Source organism: Thrips palmi, unplaced genomic scaffold (genome assembly GCF_012932325.1).
Source record: "Thrips palmi isolate BJ-2018 unplaced genomic scaffold, TpBJ-2018v1 HiC_scaffold_4, whole genome shotgun sequence".
Lineage (NCBI taxonomy): Eukaryota > Metazoa > Arthropoda > Insecta > Thysanoptera > Thripidae > Thrips > Thrips palmi.
The window spans coordinates 6514431-6533793 of record NW_023144631.1 but is presented as its reverse complement, the minus strand read 5'-3'; the positions used below and the strand labels follow the sequence as shown (position 1 = coordinate 6533793).

Here is a 19363-nt window from a genome sequence, read left to right as displayed (position 1 = left end):
GCCATGGCTCGGTGAGTGTGAACCTGTTGATGTCGTCAGCCTACCAGCCGGCTTGGCTCTTCCGACCCCACGCGGGGCGCCGCGGGGAGGGGAGGGGAGGGGGGACGTGGGCGTCGTGGCGCGGCGCCACAGTGCAGCGCCGACCTAGGGACGCCCCCTCCCGTAGACACGGCCGCGGCCTGGAGCTGCCTCCAGCTGCTGGAGCTGGCTGGAGCTGGCTGGAGTGACCCGCCGCCGCGTGTGTGCGTCGTGCCAGTCGTGGCGCGCTCCGGAGCAGTGCCGCTCCCGCTCGCCAAGGCCGTCGTCCTCGCGCTGCCGCCGGCTGCCGCGCCGCGCCCCCCTCGCGCAGTCCGTCTGCCCGACCAGTGGCCACTCGGCCAAAGGACCCCGGGCGAGGCGGCGGGGCAGTCAGTAGCCGACGGCCACCGCAGCGCGACGCGCTACGCCCCGCGGCGATCAAGCGAACGCGGCGCCCAGCACGCGGACGCGGCGGCGCGGCGCCTCAGTGCGGCGATCGGCGCGATCGGAGTCGCCTCTCTCGCGAGGCGCGGTCAGGCGGGAATACCCAGTGCGACGAGAAAGGCGATGCTGGTGACGGCGGTGACGTCGCGGACGCGCGCGGTGTGACGAGGATGTAGACGCGAGGAAGAGGACGGTCTTCACCGCGAGTCGAGCTGACCCCCGAGCCGTGCCGAGCCATGCCGCGGCTCCGGGGGTGACGTCAGCGCGTCAACGAGCGCGAGCATCGCCAACGAGGACGCCAGCGAGCACGCCAGCGAGCACGCCAAGCAGATGGACGAACGGTAAGGGCGAGCGCCAGTCCTGCAGCCCACGTGGAGCGTGCCCTGCGCCGCCTGCGCCGCCTGCACAGGTCATGGCCGATGGCCGCATCGCTGCATTCCTGTCTCGCTCGTGACGGGACGCGACGCCGCGTGACTCCAGCGTGCGTGTGCGCGGGGCACTGCACCGCGCTGCACCGGGCACGGCGGGCACGGCGGGCACGGCGGGCACGGCGGGCACGGCGGGCACGGCGGGCACGTGGAAACGACTATTGTCGTCTATACTCCACGCGGTGATTTACCGCGGCGGTACCCCGCGCTCCGGGCCCCGCGTTGCGCGTTGCGTGGCTGATGCTGCACGCCGTCGCCACACGCGTGTGTTCGCGGTGCTCGGAGGCGTGGCCGTCCCGTGAATCATGGCGTGCAGCTTGCATGCCCAGTCAGCTGAGCTGACTGACGCCAACGGCCACTCGGCGAGGCGGCCGAGGCACGCACTCACTGACTTGGTCATGGCTGCCGCGCTGCCGCGCTGTCACATGGCGGGACGGACGGTACTCCTCATCGCCATGGCAACCGCCTATACCGCCGATGGCTGTGCAGCACATAATAAAAAGAGGCGTTCGCCGACTCGCCGCCGATGTCGCGTCTCTCAATGGAGGAAGTCGGGGCGGGGCGCGGCGGGGCGGGGCGCCCAGCGAACACAGAGGAAGCGCGCGCACGGCGGCACCGCCAAAAGAAAGCAATTTCATGAAGTATTGAGCGGTCTGGGATGTGAGGTGCGGGGAAATGGGGCGTCGCATCGCGTCCGCGTCGTCAGCGCTTCTCATTCGCGACACAGTGCTCGCCTTTTGTCTCGGGAGGCGGCGAGGCGGCATGGCGGCAGGGCGGCATAGAGCCAGACGCCGTGCTGATTGCCATTGTGCGCGTAGCGTCGCGTCGCCGCGCTGCCTGGGCTTGGGGCTTGGCGTGTCGCTGGCACGGCACGGCGCGGTGTTGGCGCCGCATGGGGCCGCCGACCGTCCGGTCCTCCGGACCTCGCCGGCCTTGTCCCGGACCGCCCTGCCCTGCCTGCCCTGCCCTGCCTGCCGCGTGCGCCACGGCCTTGGAATCCTTTCTTCCTTCCTCGCGGGCAGAGCCAGCGGAGCCATCGACGAGGAGAACCCCGCCGTTTAGCGAGTTCCCGCCAAATTTTGAGTGAGCCGCGGAAGAAGGGAAGACAGCGGGCTCGTTGTGCTCCTCTCCTCTCTCGCGTCCCCGCCTCGCAGTCCCGCCGCCCCGCCGCCCCTCCGCCTCGCCGCGCGGCGCGTGCCCATGCATAACACTAGCGTCGGGCGGCGGCGCGGAGTAAGTACACAGTCTCGCAAACCGGCGGACCGGGGTTCGATTACCGCAGCGCCGCACAACAATCAGTCTCTTTACATCAGCGCGCCGCGCTTCGCCCGGTTCGGCCGCGGTGGTTCCCCCAGGGCAGGGACAGATAGCGAGCGCGCGAGACGAGCGATCGATGCGTTTCAAAGGAAGTATTTTGGAGGAAGCGTCCGAGGACTTCGATAAGCTCGCCGCAACTCGAGTGGCCTGCCGGGCGCTGCCGGGCCTGGCCTGCTGCAGGTGTCCGCAGGAAAGCCGTGTCAGACACTAGACATTGCAGCCCCGCCGAGCCCCGCGCGCCGTGCCGCACTGTATTATACTTCCTTTCCTGGCCGCGACCCGCCGGTGTGTTCGGTGGGACAGTATCGCCAATCTGCAGACTGATTCCGAGGGCCGGGCCGGCCGGGGCCGGCGTTGCACCAAAGCGCCACAGTGTGGCAGCAGGCGGCCAAGGGCAGCGGCTTGAGGCGGCGATAAGCGGAACAGCCCGAACGGCGAAGAAGCGGAGCGCGGAGCCTTCTTGCGTCACTACGTCACACAGCCCGTATCATCGCGCCAACGCTATCTCCGCCGAAACGTGAAATTGTGACTGTCTGTCTGTCTGTCTGCCTGTCCGTCTGCCTGTCCGCGGTGCGTGTGCGTTGCGCGTGTGCGATATGATTGGGCCGCCTGATTGGACCTACTTGCAGTGCAGGTGCTGCCGTCGCTCTGCGTCGCCCAGCCAAAAGGCGCCGCGCCACTGGGTCGCGTCGCGCGGGGTCACCCTAGGGGGTCACCCTAGGGGGTCACGCGGGTCGCCGTTCGGGGCTCGTCGCTCTCCGCCTCTCGCGCGGCGTGGAACGGGACGCCTCATGAGTGCGAGAGAGACGGAGTGACGAAAGCATTTCCCGGAATCTGCTTCCAGCACCGCTCAATGCGCAGCGATGCGCAGGCGCCCCCCCCCCCCCATCGAGTTGCGCAATCTGTTTTCAGCAGACAGCACGGCGCTTCCTCTATTGTTACCTATTCATCAACTTTCCGTGGGTCGTTTTTGGATTTCAGGGAATCGGCGCTGCGGACTGATTCCGGGAGTCGCTTTCGTCGCTCTGTCTCTCGCACTCATGAGGCGTCCCGTGTGGGTGCGAGAGAGACGGAGACAGGGCTAGACTCTCGGAATCAGTCTGCTGCACGCGCTGCACGCGGCCGAAGCGGCCCGCCGGCACAAACCCTCCGAAGTTCCACTGTCCCATGGTGGCTTTCGGTGCTTTCGGGAATGACGAGGTCCAGGATACCAATTGGGGTTAATGGGAGTGAATCATAGAGTCCGATGTGCAGCGGCTGATCACGCACGCTCGCAACTCGCACACACTGGCCGAGACCACGTGACCACGTGACCACCGCGATGTCCCATGTCCCCCGTCCCCCAAACACGGAGCGTCATCCGATCTGGGTGGCGTGGTGTGGCGCGGCAGGGCGTGGCGTGCCCCGCCATTCCTGCCAGTCATGGGACAAAGTCCTCCCAGAGGCCGGCGCCGTGCTGCATCTATTATACTGCGGGAAATACTAATTGTCGCGGCCGAACGGCCGAAAGCCGATAGCTTGATGACGGCGACGTTGACGAGCTCAGAGAAAGGGGCTCGGCAACCACGCCTCACCGCGCCGCCGCCCTCCAGGGCCTTCTCTAACGACCTTGACCTCTTGCTGCAGCGGAGACCACGACCATGACGCCATGGAGTACACCCCCATGGTGCGGGGCGCCCTGGGGACCGCCGCCACCACCGCCGCCTCCGCGGACACCGCGGACACCGCCCTGGTGGAGCTGCCCCCCGCGCTGCCGCCGCGCGTGCCCCGGATCGCCAGCGGGATGAACCAGGACGGCGCTAGGCCGCTCTCCGGGGAGGTGAAGCTGCCCACCAGGATCCACTACGCGACGCGGGAGGGCATGCTGGCGCAGGTGAGGACGCGATCGAGACCGCCGCGACGGCGCGTGGATAGTCCTCGCTGTTGAAACTCTCACCCGGAAACGGACTCACTGCCCGCGATAACCTTGATCTTGATGGCTACATTTAACTTTGTGCTGACAGGAGAAGAAATGCATTCTCACGCAACGGTTCTCATTTTGTTATTTTCGAAAACTGGAAAGAGTTGTGTGCCTTTTCCGGCACAGTATAGGGCGTACGCACACTCGGCCTCGCACGACTGGGTCGTTGCCATTGCTTCTGTGTGGGGTAGGACACACAAAGAGTGTGCGCACAGAATCCCAGAGTGTCGTGTTACCTCATCATATCGTCGCCCCACGCGTCCCAAATCCACCGTCCCGAGCCGCCCGCCGCGTGATAAGTAGATTGTGTGATGGCGCCGCGACCACACCATTCTGCCAAACCCCGGCCCCGGGGCTGAACGTTCACGTCGCCGAGGTGCAGGGTGCTCGCGACCCTCGCCGCCATGAAGACCAAGGCTGCCAGCGTGCAGGGCGGCCCCCAGGAGGCCAAGACCGCCAGCTTCATCATCACCGACAACGTCCCGCCGGCCGCGGCCTCGGCCCCGGCCACGGCCAAGCCCCGCAGGAGCAATGTTAACGCCGCCATGGTAGGGTGCCGGTGACCGCGGTGGCTCGGGGCCACCCCTTGTGGGCCGCACGCCGGCCGGCCGAGGCTTGGGCCGAGGCGCGCGTCGCGGCCGAGTGGTGCTGATTGCTGACTTGTCCGCAGTGGCTGGTGGCGGGCGCCCTCGTCATGCTGTCCGTGGGCGCGGGGTGTCCCATCGGCTTCTCCGGCGCCGTGCTGCCGCAGCTGCAGCACCCCAACTCCAGCATCCCCACCGACGGCGACACTGCCTCGTGGATCGGTAAATACGGAGCCAGCCTGCCACGCCTGCCAGCCAGAGCGGCCAGAGCCACGACGTGAACCCTGTTCCTGTTGCCCGCAGTGAGCATGCACTCGGCGTCCACCCCCATCGGCACGCTGCTGTCCGGGCCGCTCATGGACCGGCTGGGCCGCAACCGCGCCCTGCAGGTGTCCACGCCGCTGCTGGCCGCGGGGTGGCTCGTGCTGGGGCTGGCCCAGAACACCGCCATGCTGCTCGTGGGGCGCGGCATGTGCGGCGCCGCCGTCGGCATCCTGGCCGCGCCCTCGCAGGTGCTGCTGGGCGAGATGTCGGAGCCGCGGATGCGCGGCATCTTGGTGGGCGTGCCCTACGTGTCCTACTCCATCGGCATCCTCTACGTGTTCCTCACGGGCTGGCTGGTGTCGTGGCAGTACGTGTGCGCCCTGTCCGCGGTGCCCGCCGTCGCGGCCTTCGTGTGGCTGCGCTGCCTGCCCGAGAGCCCCGTGTGGCTGGTGCGCCAGGGCCGCCTCAAGAAGGCCCAGGAGACGCTCGACTGGCTGCGGGGCGGCGCCGGCAGCGTGCAGGTCAGTGCCTTCGCCTTTTCACAGTCTTTTCTGGTCTTTTGGCAATTTTAGACGTGTTTGGGGTTTGTGTGCGAGGCGAGTCCCGCAGTCGGCGGTGGCGCGTGCCTCACCCTGTCCGCGAGCGTAAACAAGCCTGGTGCTGCTGTTGCAGAGCAAGGTTGAGATGGACCAGCTGGTCTCGCGCGCCGCGGCCGAGAAGGCGGACAACGCCGGCAAGAACACCAGCGTGTGGCGCCTGTTCCTGCAGCCGCACGTCGTCAAGCCCATGGTCATCATGAACGTGTACAACCTGCTGCAAGTGAGTTGCCTCCCTCTCCCGCCAGCCTCCTCCTACACCCATTGGCAAGTGGCGAAATCAAGCGTTGTCATCTTTTGAACCACCAGAGCTTGTCGGGCACTTTCATCATCATCTTCTACGCCACGGACCTCCTGGAGCCCGTGATGCCGCCCAACATAAGCGCCAAGCTGGTGGCCATCTTCACCGCCGTGGTGCGCCTCGTCATGAGTGGCGTGGGCTGCGCGCTGCTGCAGCGCGTCGGCCGCCGCCCCGTGGCGTTCGTGTCGGCCGCGGGCTCCGCCGTCTTCACCGCCGTGGTGAGTGAGCGAAACCTGGCTCTTTGAGGAGGGCATCGCACAGTGGGCCAGAAGACCGGCGCCGGCGGCCAAAACTCTGGACGCTTTCTGAGCTCCAGAGTCGCTAAACAGGACTCGTACCGAACGTGTGACCTCACTAATGGATCCCTCGTTCGGAGAGCATTCCAATGGTGGGGGTCACACGTTCAGTTCGAGTCCCATTTAGCGACGCTGGAGTTTAAAACGCGTCTAGAATTTTGGCCATCTCCACCGGCCTGCTGCGGGCAAGGCAAGCATGGCGCCTGCGCGGCCAGGGCATAGGCATCCCGCACGCGGCCGTGTGTGGAGCAGCTACCGGTTGCATAGCTTGCAGGCGCTCCGCGCGGAGCTTCCCCAAACTGGAGGCTCCTCCCGGCCACTGACGGCCTGTTTCTGTGTTTCGTTCCCCTAGCTGGGGCTGGTCGTGTACTACGGCTGGTCGGGCAAGGACAGCTACCTGGTGCCCATCCTGGCGCTGCTGTACGTGGCAATGTCGTCCTTCGGCATGTTCATCATGCCCGGCCTCATGATGAGTGAGCTGCTGCCCACCAGCGTCCGCGGCGTCGCCAGCGCCGCCACCACCAGCATCTTCAACATCTTCCTCTTCGGCTTTTCCAAGGTACGTCAATTTAATTTACATGATCTCACGTCGAGAGACGTGTGGCCTGTTGGCCTGGTTTTTATCTTGCTTGGATACCACCACGTGCACGTTTAGTGCTTGCCGCTTGGTAAGTTATCTTTTTCGTCGTCCTTGCGATGTTTCTTATTTAATTTTACTGTTGGCTCCTTATCTGGATGTTACGAGCAGCCAGGTGCAGCACTCGACGTGATTCTCGTTAGAATTCGTTCTTTTCCTGCCCGCGTAACCAATGCGATTCTTGCTCCAGGCCTTCCCATCCCTCGAGCGGCTGCTGGGCAGCGCAGGCTTCTTCTGGCTCTTCAGCGTGTCCTCGGTGCTCAACCTGCTGTGGTCGTTCCTGTTCCTGCCGGAGACCAACGGGCGCAGCCTCAACGAGATCGAGGACTACTTCTTGGCCGGAGTGTGGCTGTGGCACCGGCGCCCGAGACGAAGGCCGCTGTCCACGGTGGTGGAAGGTTAGAAGGTCAGCAAGCTTGAGACTTTCAAACCACCCACACGACACGGACGCCGCTCGTCGGACAGACAGTGACTGCTTCGGCGATAGTTTTGGCTTTTGGACATGCTGCGGTGTGGCGCAAGCTTGTGTTCCCGTCCGCGCGTCTCGAGGCGCCAAGTCGCGCCAAGTAGACCAAGTGGGAGTGGGCTCCGCGCGAGGCTCCGCGCGAGGCTCCGCGCGTCACTGCAGCGGCATGGCGCCGCTCGGGCCCGCCAAGTTTGCCTGCCCGGCCGGCGCCTTCCCCCTGGGTTCGCCCTCCCCAAAGACTCTAGTCTCACGCCGCCGCGGCGCGACTCCTCCAGGAGCTTGGTCAGCACCTGTCCGGGACCGCGACTCTGTTAGCAGGCGGTCATTCATTGTGATAAAAAGCGGGGAGGCAACTCGCAACAGCGCGATCTCAGTCAGGCAACCGCTGGTCAGACCGAGTCAGACATCCAACTGATCGGGATGTGTTCTCCGCTATTCGGATCAACGAGGCTGTGAAAACTTGAAGTATATTATTTCTGTTGTGTTTGTTCCGTTTGCTGTAATCAAATTGCAGGCTGTTTCGGTAGGCTTCGCCCTCCTTGCTCCCTTTGTTTAATTAATAGATGAGTGATCTAGCGATCTGGGAGCCCCGTTCCTTTCCGCAGTGGCCGCAGGCAGGCGGGGAAGAACGCGGTTCGCGGGCCGCAACCTTGTATCTCAATGTGAATGTACAAAGAATTTGATCTTCTTGTGTTAAATGTGTAAGTTATTTTTAAAGTAAATATAATAAATTGTAAAAAAAAGGAGACATGATTTTTTTCTTGTTGATTTTCTGATTCAGAGTTAAAACAAAACGCACTTATTCCTTAAACAATAGTCTCACATTCTCACAATTTTTTTCAAATGGCTCTTGGGTCAAATCTTCAAGGACTCGACACAGTTTGGCTTCATCCGCATTTTTGTAGTTATCGGCATCTGAAAATAAAACTAAGATAAATAAAAACATCAGACATGAAAGTATGCATTCAGAGAGGAGTCTCCTACCTTTGTACATGAAATATCCAAACAGTTCTAATGCAGCTGGGTTGAATCCTGTAGTGTCCTTAGCTCCTACAAAAAATTTGATAGATTATACAGTAATAATCCATTTCAAATTTTTTGAAAAATGCTTACATTGTAAAATTGACTTACCCATATTGGATTTTCTCACCCAAACATAAACCCGAATGTGTGACAAGTCTTGATCACTTTCTGTTAACTTACTACGAGTCATTATGACATTATGAGCCTCATTCTGGCTTGAGAGGAAGCTTGTGAGCTTAAATACATTCCTAAACAAATCAACAAAAATGAACTTCAACACTAAGACCCATTTTAAAAATTAGGCTTGGAATGATGAAACAAGCCAATTACCTAGATAAAGTTTTAACATCATTTTCACTTTCTGCTAGACATTGAAAGACAAAACCATGAGATGGGTAATTTTTCACTTGGAAACAGGGACCTTCAAAGGGAAGAAGATCCTAAAAAGAAAATTTGTATCAGGGATTACACACTCAAAATACATAAAATAATTTTTTTAACAAAAACTTACAATGCTTTCTAGCCGCATTGGGCAGTCTACATACAAACAATGGAGATGCAAGTGGTTAACAGATGCAAAAGCACACAAACTATTGAATGCCACACGGAAAGATCTAAAAAATAAAAATATATATTTAAAGCTTGTAGAAAGAAAATTTTGAGGATAGCCTTTAATTTAAAATACTTACGGACTCGAGCTCATCAGGAGAATTCGCAGGCCCAATTCGATGCTGTGAAGGTCTAAGACTTGGGGGTTCATTTTATTTCGGCAGGGCAGGATCAGGCTATGACCCTCATTTATCGGACTGACATTAATTGCTAAAAGGTCTTCATTGTATAGTTTCTGCTCATTGTCAGTTGCATCAAGTGTGAAAAGGATTTCCTCATTCTTGATACGTGTGAAATTGAACGATGCTGGATCAAATGGGTCATTTACGGAATTAAATTCCTGGGGTTTTCTACGATTTTCTCCACGATCAGGATTCAGCTGTGACAGAAGTTAATTCAATAAACATGTGGACCGTCATTTGGTGTTACCTTTGGAAGCGATATGTTCAGTTAATTTACCATAGCAAAAAAGTTCCATTTCCCTGGAATAATAGACGATCCTTGAATATTAACTTTGTACCGAAAATAGCCACTTCTCATGGCATCATTCCACGCTGACAACAGTTCGTTGTCAAAGGAAGATAGGTTGGATGGGTTGGCTCCTGTCTTATTCCATGAAACACTTGCCACAGCATTTTTAAAATTGATTTTCAAAATTTTGGAACTCATGACAGTTTACTCAACGCTAAAGCAAAGTCAAAACGGCCGGAAACGTATGTCGAGGTGGGTAGGACCAACTTCAGCAAAACTCGAAATTTCAAGTGCTGTCCACTAGGGCTTAGCCGACCCAAGTAAGTTCAAGGGCCCATCGAGGAGAGAAGTCCGTCTGCTAGGTTTTCCCTGCGTGCCAGGGTCATGGACAAAAAGAGGGGGTGGGGGCGTCTACGGGCACACGGCAGATCTCCGGTGGTCGGCCGGGCCGGTCGGCTAGTCTGGCAGCAAGGAGGATGGAGAAAGGGCGTAACGGAACACGGACCGCGGAACGTCGGATCGGAACAGCTAGGAACAGCGACTAGTGCGCGTGGCGTGGCGCGTGGCTCGCGGAGCAGAGCAGCGCAGCGCAAGCACACCGTGGGTCTTGCGAGTCGATTGGTGGCGTGGCGGCGCGTGGCGCAGTGGTCCTCCGCCGCGTAGTTACGTCCGCCTAGCGACTCGGCCCCGCGGACCCGCCGGCGCTCCGTGGCGTGCCGCGCCCAATCACTGAGGGTTCGCAAGTGCACTGCCGGGCCTTTCCGGTGACACAGGGCCGCTCTGCGCATTAGTGCTGCGCATGTTGCCGGTCCCCCCGGCTGTCATTTTCAGAGTAGGTTTCGCTCCTGTGTTTTCCTGCGGATTCGCCTGCTTTCCCCGGTGGTAGGGCCGCATTCGTCGCGGTTCTGGAATGGGATTAGGGTGAAGTGTGCGATTTTTACCGGCTGGATCGCGCCTGATTGCGTTTGCCTCTGTCGTGGCCGAGTTTGTGTTCGGTATCGGTGCCGCCCTCCTACTCCCAACCTGTCATTTCTGTTTTGTTTGGTAAGCTTCGCTGTTTTTCGATCGCCTGCGCCACCAATTTCGGTTCTGGGTGATTTTCTTGGACGGATTTGATACATCACTTTGCCAAGTTCGCCACCTTGCACATAGTCAGATACTGATCAGTAGAGGATACGTCCCCAAGACCGCTATGTTTCCACACAAGCAGAACACACAGTCCCCAAACAAAGCTGAGCGGAGGTCGGGGAGCTGTAGACTTCTATTTTCGTCGGACTAGGAGTGAACTCCGCACAACGAGAATTCTTTAAACGTGTTAAATTTGGTCCAGGATCGTGCCGAATCTCTTGGAATCCTTTTCGCTGTATTATTTTGTTGTATTTCATTGTGCTTTTGAAAAATGACATTAGCTTCACCAGGTTTCCACACACTGTTTATGCAGTCAGCTTGAAACTAGCTTTTGGAATTGTTCCTTTTTGTGCTTGACACGTAAATAGATTTTCTATTTCCAATTGTTTAAAAGATTTTCTTGTGGGTGTATTTTATTGTATACTCTCAGACAGGTGGTTATTATACTGAATTGATGAAGATTGGGTGATGAATGTGTCAGCATTGAAATCTGTAGTTTCCTGCTGATTGATTCTAATTTGTTTGTTACTTTCTGTGTTTTAGATCAAGTACATGCTTGAATAAGTTATTTAAAATGGCGTGGCGCTTCAAAGCTTCAAAGTACAAGAATGCAGCACCGATTGTGCCCAAACCGGAGGCATGCATTCGTGACATATCTGTGGGCTCATACCAAACTTATGGGAACAACATTGCTGCATCTGCAGCGTTTATGGCATTCAATGTGGACCATAATGGTATTCAACATCCATTTTCTACATTAAAATTTTAGAAACAGATTCTTGTTTTTCATGGATTTTTTTAACCCCCTGTTAATGCTTTTTGTAGGCTCAAGTCTGGCTGTTCTTCCTATTGATGATTGTGGAAGGAAAAGCAAAACCATGCCACTTCTCCATGCCCATACGGATACGGTGACTGACATGGACTTCTCTCCTTTCCATGATGGACTTCTAGCTACTGGTTCCCAAGATTGTTTGGTTAGCTTTCCCTTTAGTAATTTTTATTTGTTTAAATTTTTATTATATTTGTAAGCCTAAGTCTTGTTGAATTTATTTTCAGGTGAAACTGTGGCACATTCCAGAGGGTGGTTTACAGGAGAGTTTAAGCAACCCTCAGTGTGTTTTCTCTCACAAGCAGCGGCGAGTAGAAGCTGTCCGCTTTCACCCCACAGCTGACTGTCTTCTGAGCTCCACATCATACACTACTCTTACATTGTGGGACGTAGCTGCACAGAAGGAAATATTTTGTATGTTCTCAGCAAAATGCAAATTTTGGTTTACTTTGCTCAAAGTTTTAATGTTCTATTATTTTGTTTACTTTCCAGCCAATTGCCAGCACTCAGAAGTGATCCAGTCACTTAGCTGGAAGACTGATGGTCGTCTTTTGGTTACTTCATGCAAAGACAAGAAACTTCGCGTTTATGATCCTCGTGCCACCACGAGCATAACTCATACTACTGACAGCCATCAAAGCATCAAAGACTCCCGTGTGGTTTGGCTTGGTGATTCAAACAGAATCCTTACTACTGGCTTTGATGCTGGACGTTTGAGGCAGGTGTACATTCGTGATCTCCGAAAGTTTTCAGAACCTGAAAAATCACTAGAACTTGACAGCTCAACTGGGTATGCTCTTTCTCGTTTATTTATCAAATTTCTTATGAATGTTTCTTTGGCTCTGTCAAAACTTGTCCTTTTTTATCTGTACAGAATTCTTATGCCTCTTTTTGATCCTGATACAAACATGCTCTTCCTTGCTGGAAAGGGAGACATAACTATTATGTACATGGAAGTGTTAGATCGGGAACCATTCCTTGTAGAAGGTATTCGTCACTCTGGTGAGCAGACAAAAGGAGCCTGCCTAGTCCCTAAGCGAGCTCTGGCTGTCATGCAGGCTGAAGTGAACCGTTTGCTCCAGCTAACTTCCAGTTCAGTAATTCCAATTATGTATCAAGTTCCTCGCAAAGTGAGTTAAATATCTTTGGGTTTTCAATATCATTGTTTTTTCTTTTGTAAGTATTTGTGCTTAATGAAATGTGAATTTGTTCCAGTCCTACCGAGACTTTCATAGTGATCTATTCCCTGATACTGCTGGATGTAACTCCCCCATGTCAGCAAGTCAGTGGAGTGTGGGCAATGATACAGCTGTTCCAAGAATCAGTCTGGACCCCAACAAGAAACAGGCTTCAATGGTAAGAAAATCCACATTTCGTGTTACCTATGACTAAATCTGAGCCAGTGGAGCATGATAATTTATCTGTGGGCTTGCTTGCTGGAACAACAAAAAAAAAAGAAAAAAAAAAGCTTGGAAATGCCAATGTTACTGTCCTTCAATGCTTACTGTCTCTTTTTGTAACGGCACTGTAAAGCTAACATCTCTCTTTCTCTTTCTCTCTGCATCACCCAATTTCTTACAGATTCATCGTGGTACACTTGTTCAAATTGCACAAGAGCTGAAGGACAATGAGAAGTCATCTGTGAAAACTTCTCAGCCACAGCCCATTGTTAAAAACATCAATCAGTCTTGGTTGAAGGAGCGGGAGAATGGGCGGGACAATGGTCAAGAGATTGTTTGTGGAGTCAAAGCACTCAAAACTAAGTTGGAGACCAAAAGCAATGAATTGTTGGATGATGCTGTGGATGCTAAAAATGTCCAGAATGGAAGCGACTCTCATTGTGTACCACCCAAACCTTTGCCTCGCGCCTCTCGCAATGGTTCTTTGTCTGAGCTCAATGAGGAACTTCCTCCTGTAAGCAATTCTCCTCCTCCTATTATCTCAACTCCAAAGCCTGTTGCACGTCCTCGCTCCACTACTACAGGGGTTGTGACTGGTGGTGGATACAAAGTAAGCTTTTATTTTCTCTCAATGAAGGTGTTTTCTCTTTCTTTTTCTGTGCAGTGTGCTCTTGTCATAACATTTATTATATTTGTTGGTCTAGAAATATTTTCATGTGCCTCATCTTAATGTCTTTGTGTTCACAGCCAAGACTAGGTCCCAAGCCATTCACTCCTCCAAAACTTAACTTTGGTGCCAACTCTGGTGCCATTGAATCGGATGGTGGGATCGTAAACTCTGATGAAGCCTTAGCACAGCGCAACTCTCCAGAGGGGGCTCCAGACTCGGCACTCAGCTGGTACAGCAATGGCGGGACCGAACATGCCAATGGCTCTGAGAAAAATGGCAAAGCTGACTTACACAGTCTTAATGATGAATTGAATGATTCTCCTCCACTTTCTGGTTCGTCATCACCTGAGAAACCAAAAACGCCGAGCACATCAGAAAGAAGAAAAGTATTTGAAAGTCGAGTCTCATCTACAGAGAGTCAGCAAAATGTTGAGGTCATCACATCCGCCGTTGATGGTGTTCTATTGGATGAAGGGAAAGCTGACTTTGATCGCAACTCAGCTCAGAGAAGCTCTATTGCTGAAAGAAGGCGCCTGTATGAAAGTCGCTCAATGTCCATCCAGGACTCAGGAGCAAATAAGGCCAAAACTCCATCCCCCACTCCTTTGAGACGCAAAGATTCTTTGAAGAAAGTCAATGTTGAAGGTTCGAATCTGAAGTTTCAGAACCTTTTCCTTAACCAGGGCATTTAATCCTTTACTAATTTTTCTCTTTTGTGTACTTGCAGAAGAAGTGAGAAAGCCAGCTCCTGCTGTGCAGCGTCAAATGTCACATGAGCCCACCAAGTCTGCAAAGCTGGAACCTGCTGTCACTCCAACCCCTAAGAGAACATCCACTGTGTTTGGTAAGGCTTCTAAATTTATATTTGTAATTGTAAAAATCAAAAAACTTTTCAACTTTAAGTATCTAATGTACGTACTTTATTTGTTTTCTTGAATTTTATCTTACAGGGAGAGTTTCTAAATTCCGTCACTTGAAAGGGAATCCGGGTCACAAGTCCACACACATTGAAAACATTCGGAACATTAGCCGACAGATTTCTGGAGAGTGTGATGGGTTCCATGCTAACCGTGAACGAGTAGCTGTGCCATTGAGTGGACCAGGTGGAAGAATTGCTGTTTTGGAACTGAGCCGTGCAGGAAAACTGCCTGATGGAGTGATTCCTGCCCTTGTCCATGGTGCTAACGTCATGGATTTTGTTTGGGACCCTTTCAACTGCAGTCGTCTGGCAGTTGGTACGCAATACTGTCTTACCTGAAAAATCAGTGTGACATATTGCAAAAATATATATCAGAAACGCTAATTGCACATTTATGTTTGTTCTCTTGTAGCTTGTGATGATGGCACTCTGAAGTTATGGCTTATTAAGCCTGGGGGCCTCACTGAGCCAACGAACACCCCTGAAGCCCAGTGGACAGCTCACTCTGAAAAGATATATTTCATCAAGTTCCATCCCACAGCTAAAGATGTTCTTGCATCTTCAAGCTATGACATGACGATTCGAATTTGGGATCTCCAAACTCAAACTGAAAAGATAACTCTTTTGGGACACACGGACACTGTATGTATTTGTTTCTAATTCTTTACTGTGACTAATCTTCTCACCAGCATTGAGAGTGCTGTCATTGAATTATGTTACGTTGCAGATTTTCTGTATGGCGTGGTCTCCTTGTGGAGCATATTGTGCAACAGTGTGCAAAGATTTCAAGATTCGTGTTTACGAACCCAGGGCCAGTGCCCAACCTGTCCGAGAAGGGAAGGGTCCTGCAGGCTCTAGAGGTGCACGTATTGTGTGGGCACTGGATGGAAACTATATTGTAGTGATGGGCTTTGACAAGTATGATATCTTTCTTTGTTTTGTTTTGTTTTGTTATGTTTTTTTAGATTTTTAACAGCGCTGTAAATAGTCTGATACATTTTGTCATATCTATCTCTTTTGTACCCAGGGTATCAGAGAGGCAGATTAGTGTCTACAAAAGCCATGCTTTGAATGTTCCAATGAACACGATTGGGCTAGATGTATCTCCATCTATTCTCATTCCTTTTTATGATGAAGACAGTTCAACTCTCTTTGTGACCGGCAGAGTATGTAAAATATATTTTTAGGATTCTTGGTTTTCTTATGATGCTGCTGCCTATCATCCATTTTCTCATTCTTTATGACTTCAGGGGGACTCCACATTGTATGCATTTGAAGTGTCAGAGGAAGCACCATTTTTGTGTCCTTTGAGCCACCACCGGGCAGCTTCCTTACACCAAGGCTTGTCTTTCCTTCCCAAAAATTGCTGTGATGTGGCCAGTGTGGAGTTTGCCAAAGCTCTTCGTCTCACAAACAATTCTATTGAGCCACTAAGCTTCACTGTTCCTCGCATCAAGGTATGTATTTGTTTTTCTATTTTCACATTTTTAATATCACATTATGGCAAAAAGGGAAAAGACTCATTTTACATTCTTGTTTTATTCCCACAGTTGGACCTCTTCCAAGACGATCTTTTCCCTGCTACAAAGGTCACCTGGGAGCCCTCCGTTTCTGCAAATGAATGGTTTTCTGGAGCTCAACATCCTGTCAAAAGGATCAGTCTGCGCCCACCTGGAATGGATTCTTGTATGTAAAAAAATCAAGTTACCGTATTTGTTTTTCCTTTTTTAACATCATATTCTACAAGTCTCTTCTTTCCATTGTGCAGTGTCTGATTCCCAAGGGGCAGCTGAAGTCATATCTACTATTGCACCTACTCCTTCATCTAAAGGGGGTAATGTCAATAATGCCAATAATAATGCCAATAATGCCAACTCTAAAGGGGGTTGGAATGATGATTTGTCAGGATCTAAACGGAGGACAGAACAGGTTAGTGCTCTTATTTAGGTAGTTTTGTGGCAATGCTGTGCTGAATGATACCTTCAAAAATATCAATTGTTGTAGATTCAACAAGCTATGAGCAACCGTGTGGAGATGAACATGAAACTAGAGCAAGATGACATGGAAGGAGTGGACGAGAAAGAATGGGTGAGAATTTTGTTTCATCATTTTGTTAACATAAATCCTTCTATAAAGCTTTTTATAATTAATTTTGAATCTTGATTTTTTTTTCAGGATGAATGAGAAGCACTTGCTCATAGCAATATGTACAGCCACTGTACGTAATTACTGTGTATAGTGTGGGTAAATATATGTGGTTTTCACATATATTTCTATAGGGGTTTTGTATCTATCAGATTTAGCAAAGTCTACTCCATTTTCATAATCATCCATCTTTTAACTAACCCAAGAACTATTTTTAAACTTTTACTCAAGAATGGATTGATTTGGTTCTTGCTTGTCAAGTCTTGTCTTCTTTGATATGAATTTTAAAACTAGTGGGCCTCCTTTCAGTTTTGTTTCTTGGTTCAAGTTTAAAAGACAGATTGGTACCACTCTGTACTGAAAAATGAAGAACAAGTGAATAGACTAGTATTATCTTAATCATGAAGTTCAATTTTAAGTTCATTTTTACACAGCCATAACAATATTTATCATGGCCATAGCCACCTTTTATTTGCGTCTGTGACATTCTTTGTCACATAGTTTTGGAATTATTTGTTTTGTTTTGTGATATTTGTCAGTCTTATTACATAAGTTCTTTAGAGAAACTTAGTGATGTTTTAACTTTGTTTTGAATGATCATTAGCAACCTATGAGATTTCCAAACCACCAATGTACAGGCAAAGGGATTCAAAATTACATTGGAGCCAAATTATTCCATTGTAGCATAGCTTAGTGTTGAATGGTATGTATTAGCTTTTGCGCTTTCATATATCATGTTGAGATTATTTCTAAATTTATACATTCAGTATTACCAGCTTGATAATTCGTGTGTCAAACCTACTTTGACTGAGGATCCAATCTAATAAGTGTGTTCTACAAACTAAATTTTTTGCTAGGAGATACTAAAAATACTTTGTGGTGGTTGAAGACTGAGAACATTTCATTTTTACCTGATGTCCTTATAAAGACATTTTCATTCCATTTTTGTTTTGATTGACAAGCTTCACTCTCTAGGGAAGGAAACGAAAATTAAATTGTGCTCTAGGAGACAAGTTGTGTGGACTTAAGTGCCATGGATGCAGAAAGTTTTGTTGCCTATGAAGCTTTTACTTATGGACTTCCTTATTATTCTTAATCAAGAGAAGAACCCGATCTGCGCAATTAGTGTGGCTTGAATTTTTAAGGAAAACAGAACTTTTTGCAGTCATTACACTACACATTAGTGTTAAGTGAAACCTAAGCACCTATTTTGGTTGATCTGTACACTTAAGTGAATTGTGAACACTCATCATTGAATCTGTTTTGAGTCCTGATTTATGGGACCATAAAATCTATTTGGAAGTTCAATACTATTCCTATGTGCATTAATGAAATCATGTGGTTAAGATGGTCTGATATTAACTTTGCCATGTGATTCGCTGACACCCTCCTGTACATATTCAACAGCAGATAGCTGTTTCTTTTTTAAGTGTATATTTTCATAATGTGCTAGTCCCTACTAGATTCTAGTCCCCTCTGCTAAGTAATCATTGTGTAAGTACTCGGGGGAGTTAGCTCAAAATGGGTAGGCAGGGAGAGTGCTCAAAACAGCTTCCTTTTCTCGCTTCTTTTTGTGAGTATCAATATTTGTATCTCTTTGGTCTCAGTAAGTTCAGTTTGTCTTTTGACATCCAAACCATTGTGTTGTTTATTTGCACACATGTGGCACAGAAGTTAAATGGCATGCTTCCTGAAGGTTTAAGGGTGGGTATGTTGTGTATTGTCAAAACATTATATTTATTTCTTGGTCAATTTTATTATGTTTGTGTCTTGATTTAGACTATAGTTTTTCCTGATTATACTTTTTGGTATTTTTCTTTTTATTGTAAAAAGATATCTAGAAGAATAACTTTTCCGGACAGGATGGATTTCTTTGTACCTACCATGATTGGTTCCTTATTGATTGATGAAGCCTAGCTTGTGGTGCATGTTGAATTGGGGTTTGCTTCTATGTATTGGAGGTGGTTTTATGTATCCTTTTTGTGAAGGTTCCCAAAGTATTCTATAAATTTGAATTGATATTATTGTATCAAACTGACACAACATAATTTGCTTGAGAATTCCTGTGATGTGTGGAGATTTACATAGATCTTAGGTGTGGTTTTCCTTGTGATTTATGTTTAGCTTTTTGCATTTGCCATTGAAATTGAGTTTGAAAGATTCTTATGCACCACTTTAACAAATGGTTATTACTATATAGTGATGGGTGCTTAAATGATTTGGTGCATGCTAAAATCTGACCTAGTCATAATACATTGCATGTACTGAGTGCTTAATTTTTCACTTCCTGCATGGCCTGTGAATGCTATCAAAATGAAATGCCATTCATAGGCAGTGTTAATTTTGCCATTAATACACACTTTGTGTTTTTATCCCAATTCCATGTAATAAGGCTGCCTTGACTGTGTTTTCATTCCACTTACCAATGGTCTCTAAATATTTCAGTCTGTTTTGGAATATTCATTCCAGCTATTTTGTAATACTTTCATTCCACTCACCAATGGTCTCAAAATATTTCAATCTGTTTTGGAATATTCATTCCGGCTATTTTGTAATACTTTATTCAAAGTTTGAATCCTGATGTAGGGCAAGGGTATTCCTTTGTGCTTAGACTGCTTTGCTTGACAATCTTGTACTGTATTGTGCCAAGACATTGCATACATATAAGACATGTGTGTTTGAGTAAGCTCTCTATACTTCTGAGCAGTCCATTTCTCTATTAATTATTGATTGTATATCCTGATTGATCTTTTGATCTATTTTGATTTTTCTTTCCAACAGCAGTTTGTCTATAATTTAGTAATCCATTACAAGATAATGTACCAAGTACTAATTGCGCTTGTACCAATGACCTATTT

The 19363-nt window shown here is 50.4% G+C and overlaps 3 protein-coding genes across 8 annotated transcripts; 2 read left to right on the top strand and 1 right to left on the bottom strand.

Annotated features, from left to right (window-relative positions):
• Positions 1 to 486: 486 nt before the first annotated feature.
• LOC117649855 (facilitated trehalose transporter Tret1-like) lies at positions 487 to 8064 on the top strand. 3 transcript variants are annotated; one of them, XM_034393018.1, is made up of 8 exons: positions 487 to 803; positions 3834 to 4080; positions 4838 to 4973; positions 5055 to 5536; positions 5688 to 5834; positions 5921 to 6130; positions 6561 to 6767; positions 7036 to 8064. In XM_034393018.1, exons 1-8 carry the CDS (start codon positions 793 to 795, stop codon positions 7246 to 7248), a joined length of 1653 nt encoding a protein of 550 aa, XP_034248909.1. In that variant the 5' UTR covers positions 487 to 792; the 3' UTR covers positions 7249 to 8064. The 3 variants fall into 3 exon arrangements, with proteins under 3 accessions (XP_034248909.1, XP_034248910.1, XP_034248912.1); XM_034393019.1 differs by having other exon boundaries at positions 488 to 803; positions 5921 to 6025; XM_034393021.1 differs by lacking the exon at positions 487 to 803 and having other exon boundaries at positions 3950 to 4715.
• On the bottom strand, positions 8062 to 10080 carry LOC117649856 (GDP-D-glucose phosphorylase 1). Its single transcript, XM_034393022.1, has 7 exons — positions 9403 to 10080; positions 9024 to 9322; positions 8846 to 8948; positions 8665 to 8774; positions 8443 to 8582; positions 8296 to 8361; positions 8062 to 8226 (listed from the first exon to the last, which is right to left on the bottom strand). Exons 1-7 carry the CDS (start codon positions 9610 to 9612, stop codon positions 8111 to 8113), a joined length of 1044 nt encoding a protein of 347 aa, XP_034248913.1. The 5' UTR covers positions 9613 to 10080; the 3' UTR covers positions 8062 to 8110.
• A 49-nt stretch (positions 10081 to 10129) lies between these two features.
• On the top strand, positions 10130 to 19279 carry LOC117649853 (coronin-7). 4 transcript variants are annotated; one of them, XM_034393014.1, is made up of 19 exons: positions 10130 to 10246; positions 11086 to 11276; positions 11368 to 11516; positions 11599 to 11785; positions 11864 to 12161; positions 12246 to 12501; positions 12587 to 12727; positions 12953 to 13381; positions 13519 to 14086; positions 14169 to 14285; positions 14392 to 14676; positions 14773 to 15002; positions 15088 to 15278; positions 15388 to 15526; positions 15611 to 15817; positions 15911 to 16046; positions 16129 to 16289; positions 16365 to 16448; positions 16536 to 19279. In XM_034393014.1, exons 2-19 carry the CDS (start codon positions 11117 to 11119, stop codon positions 16542 to 16544), a joined length of 3747 nt encoding a protein of 1248 aa, XP_034248905.1. In that variant the 5' UTR covers positions 10130 to 10246; positions 11086 to 11116; the 3' UTR covers positions 16545 to 19279. The 4 variants fall into 4 exon arrangements, with proteins under 4 accessions (XP_034248905.1, XP_034248904.1, XP_034248907.1 ...); XM_034393013.1 differs by having other exon boundaries at positions 10217 to 10458; XM_034393016.1 differs by lacking the exon at positions 10130 to 10246 and having other exon boundaries at positions 11117 to 11276; positions 12953 to 13285.
• Positions 19280 to 19363: the final 84 nt, after the last annotated feature.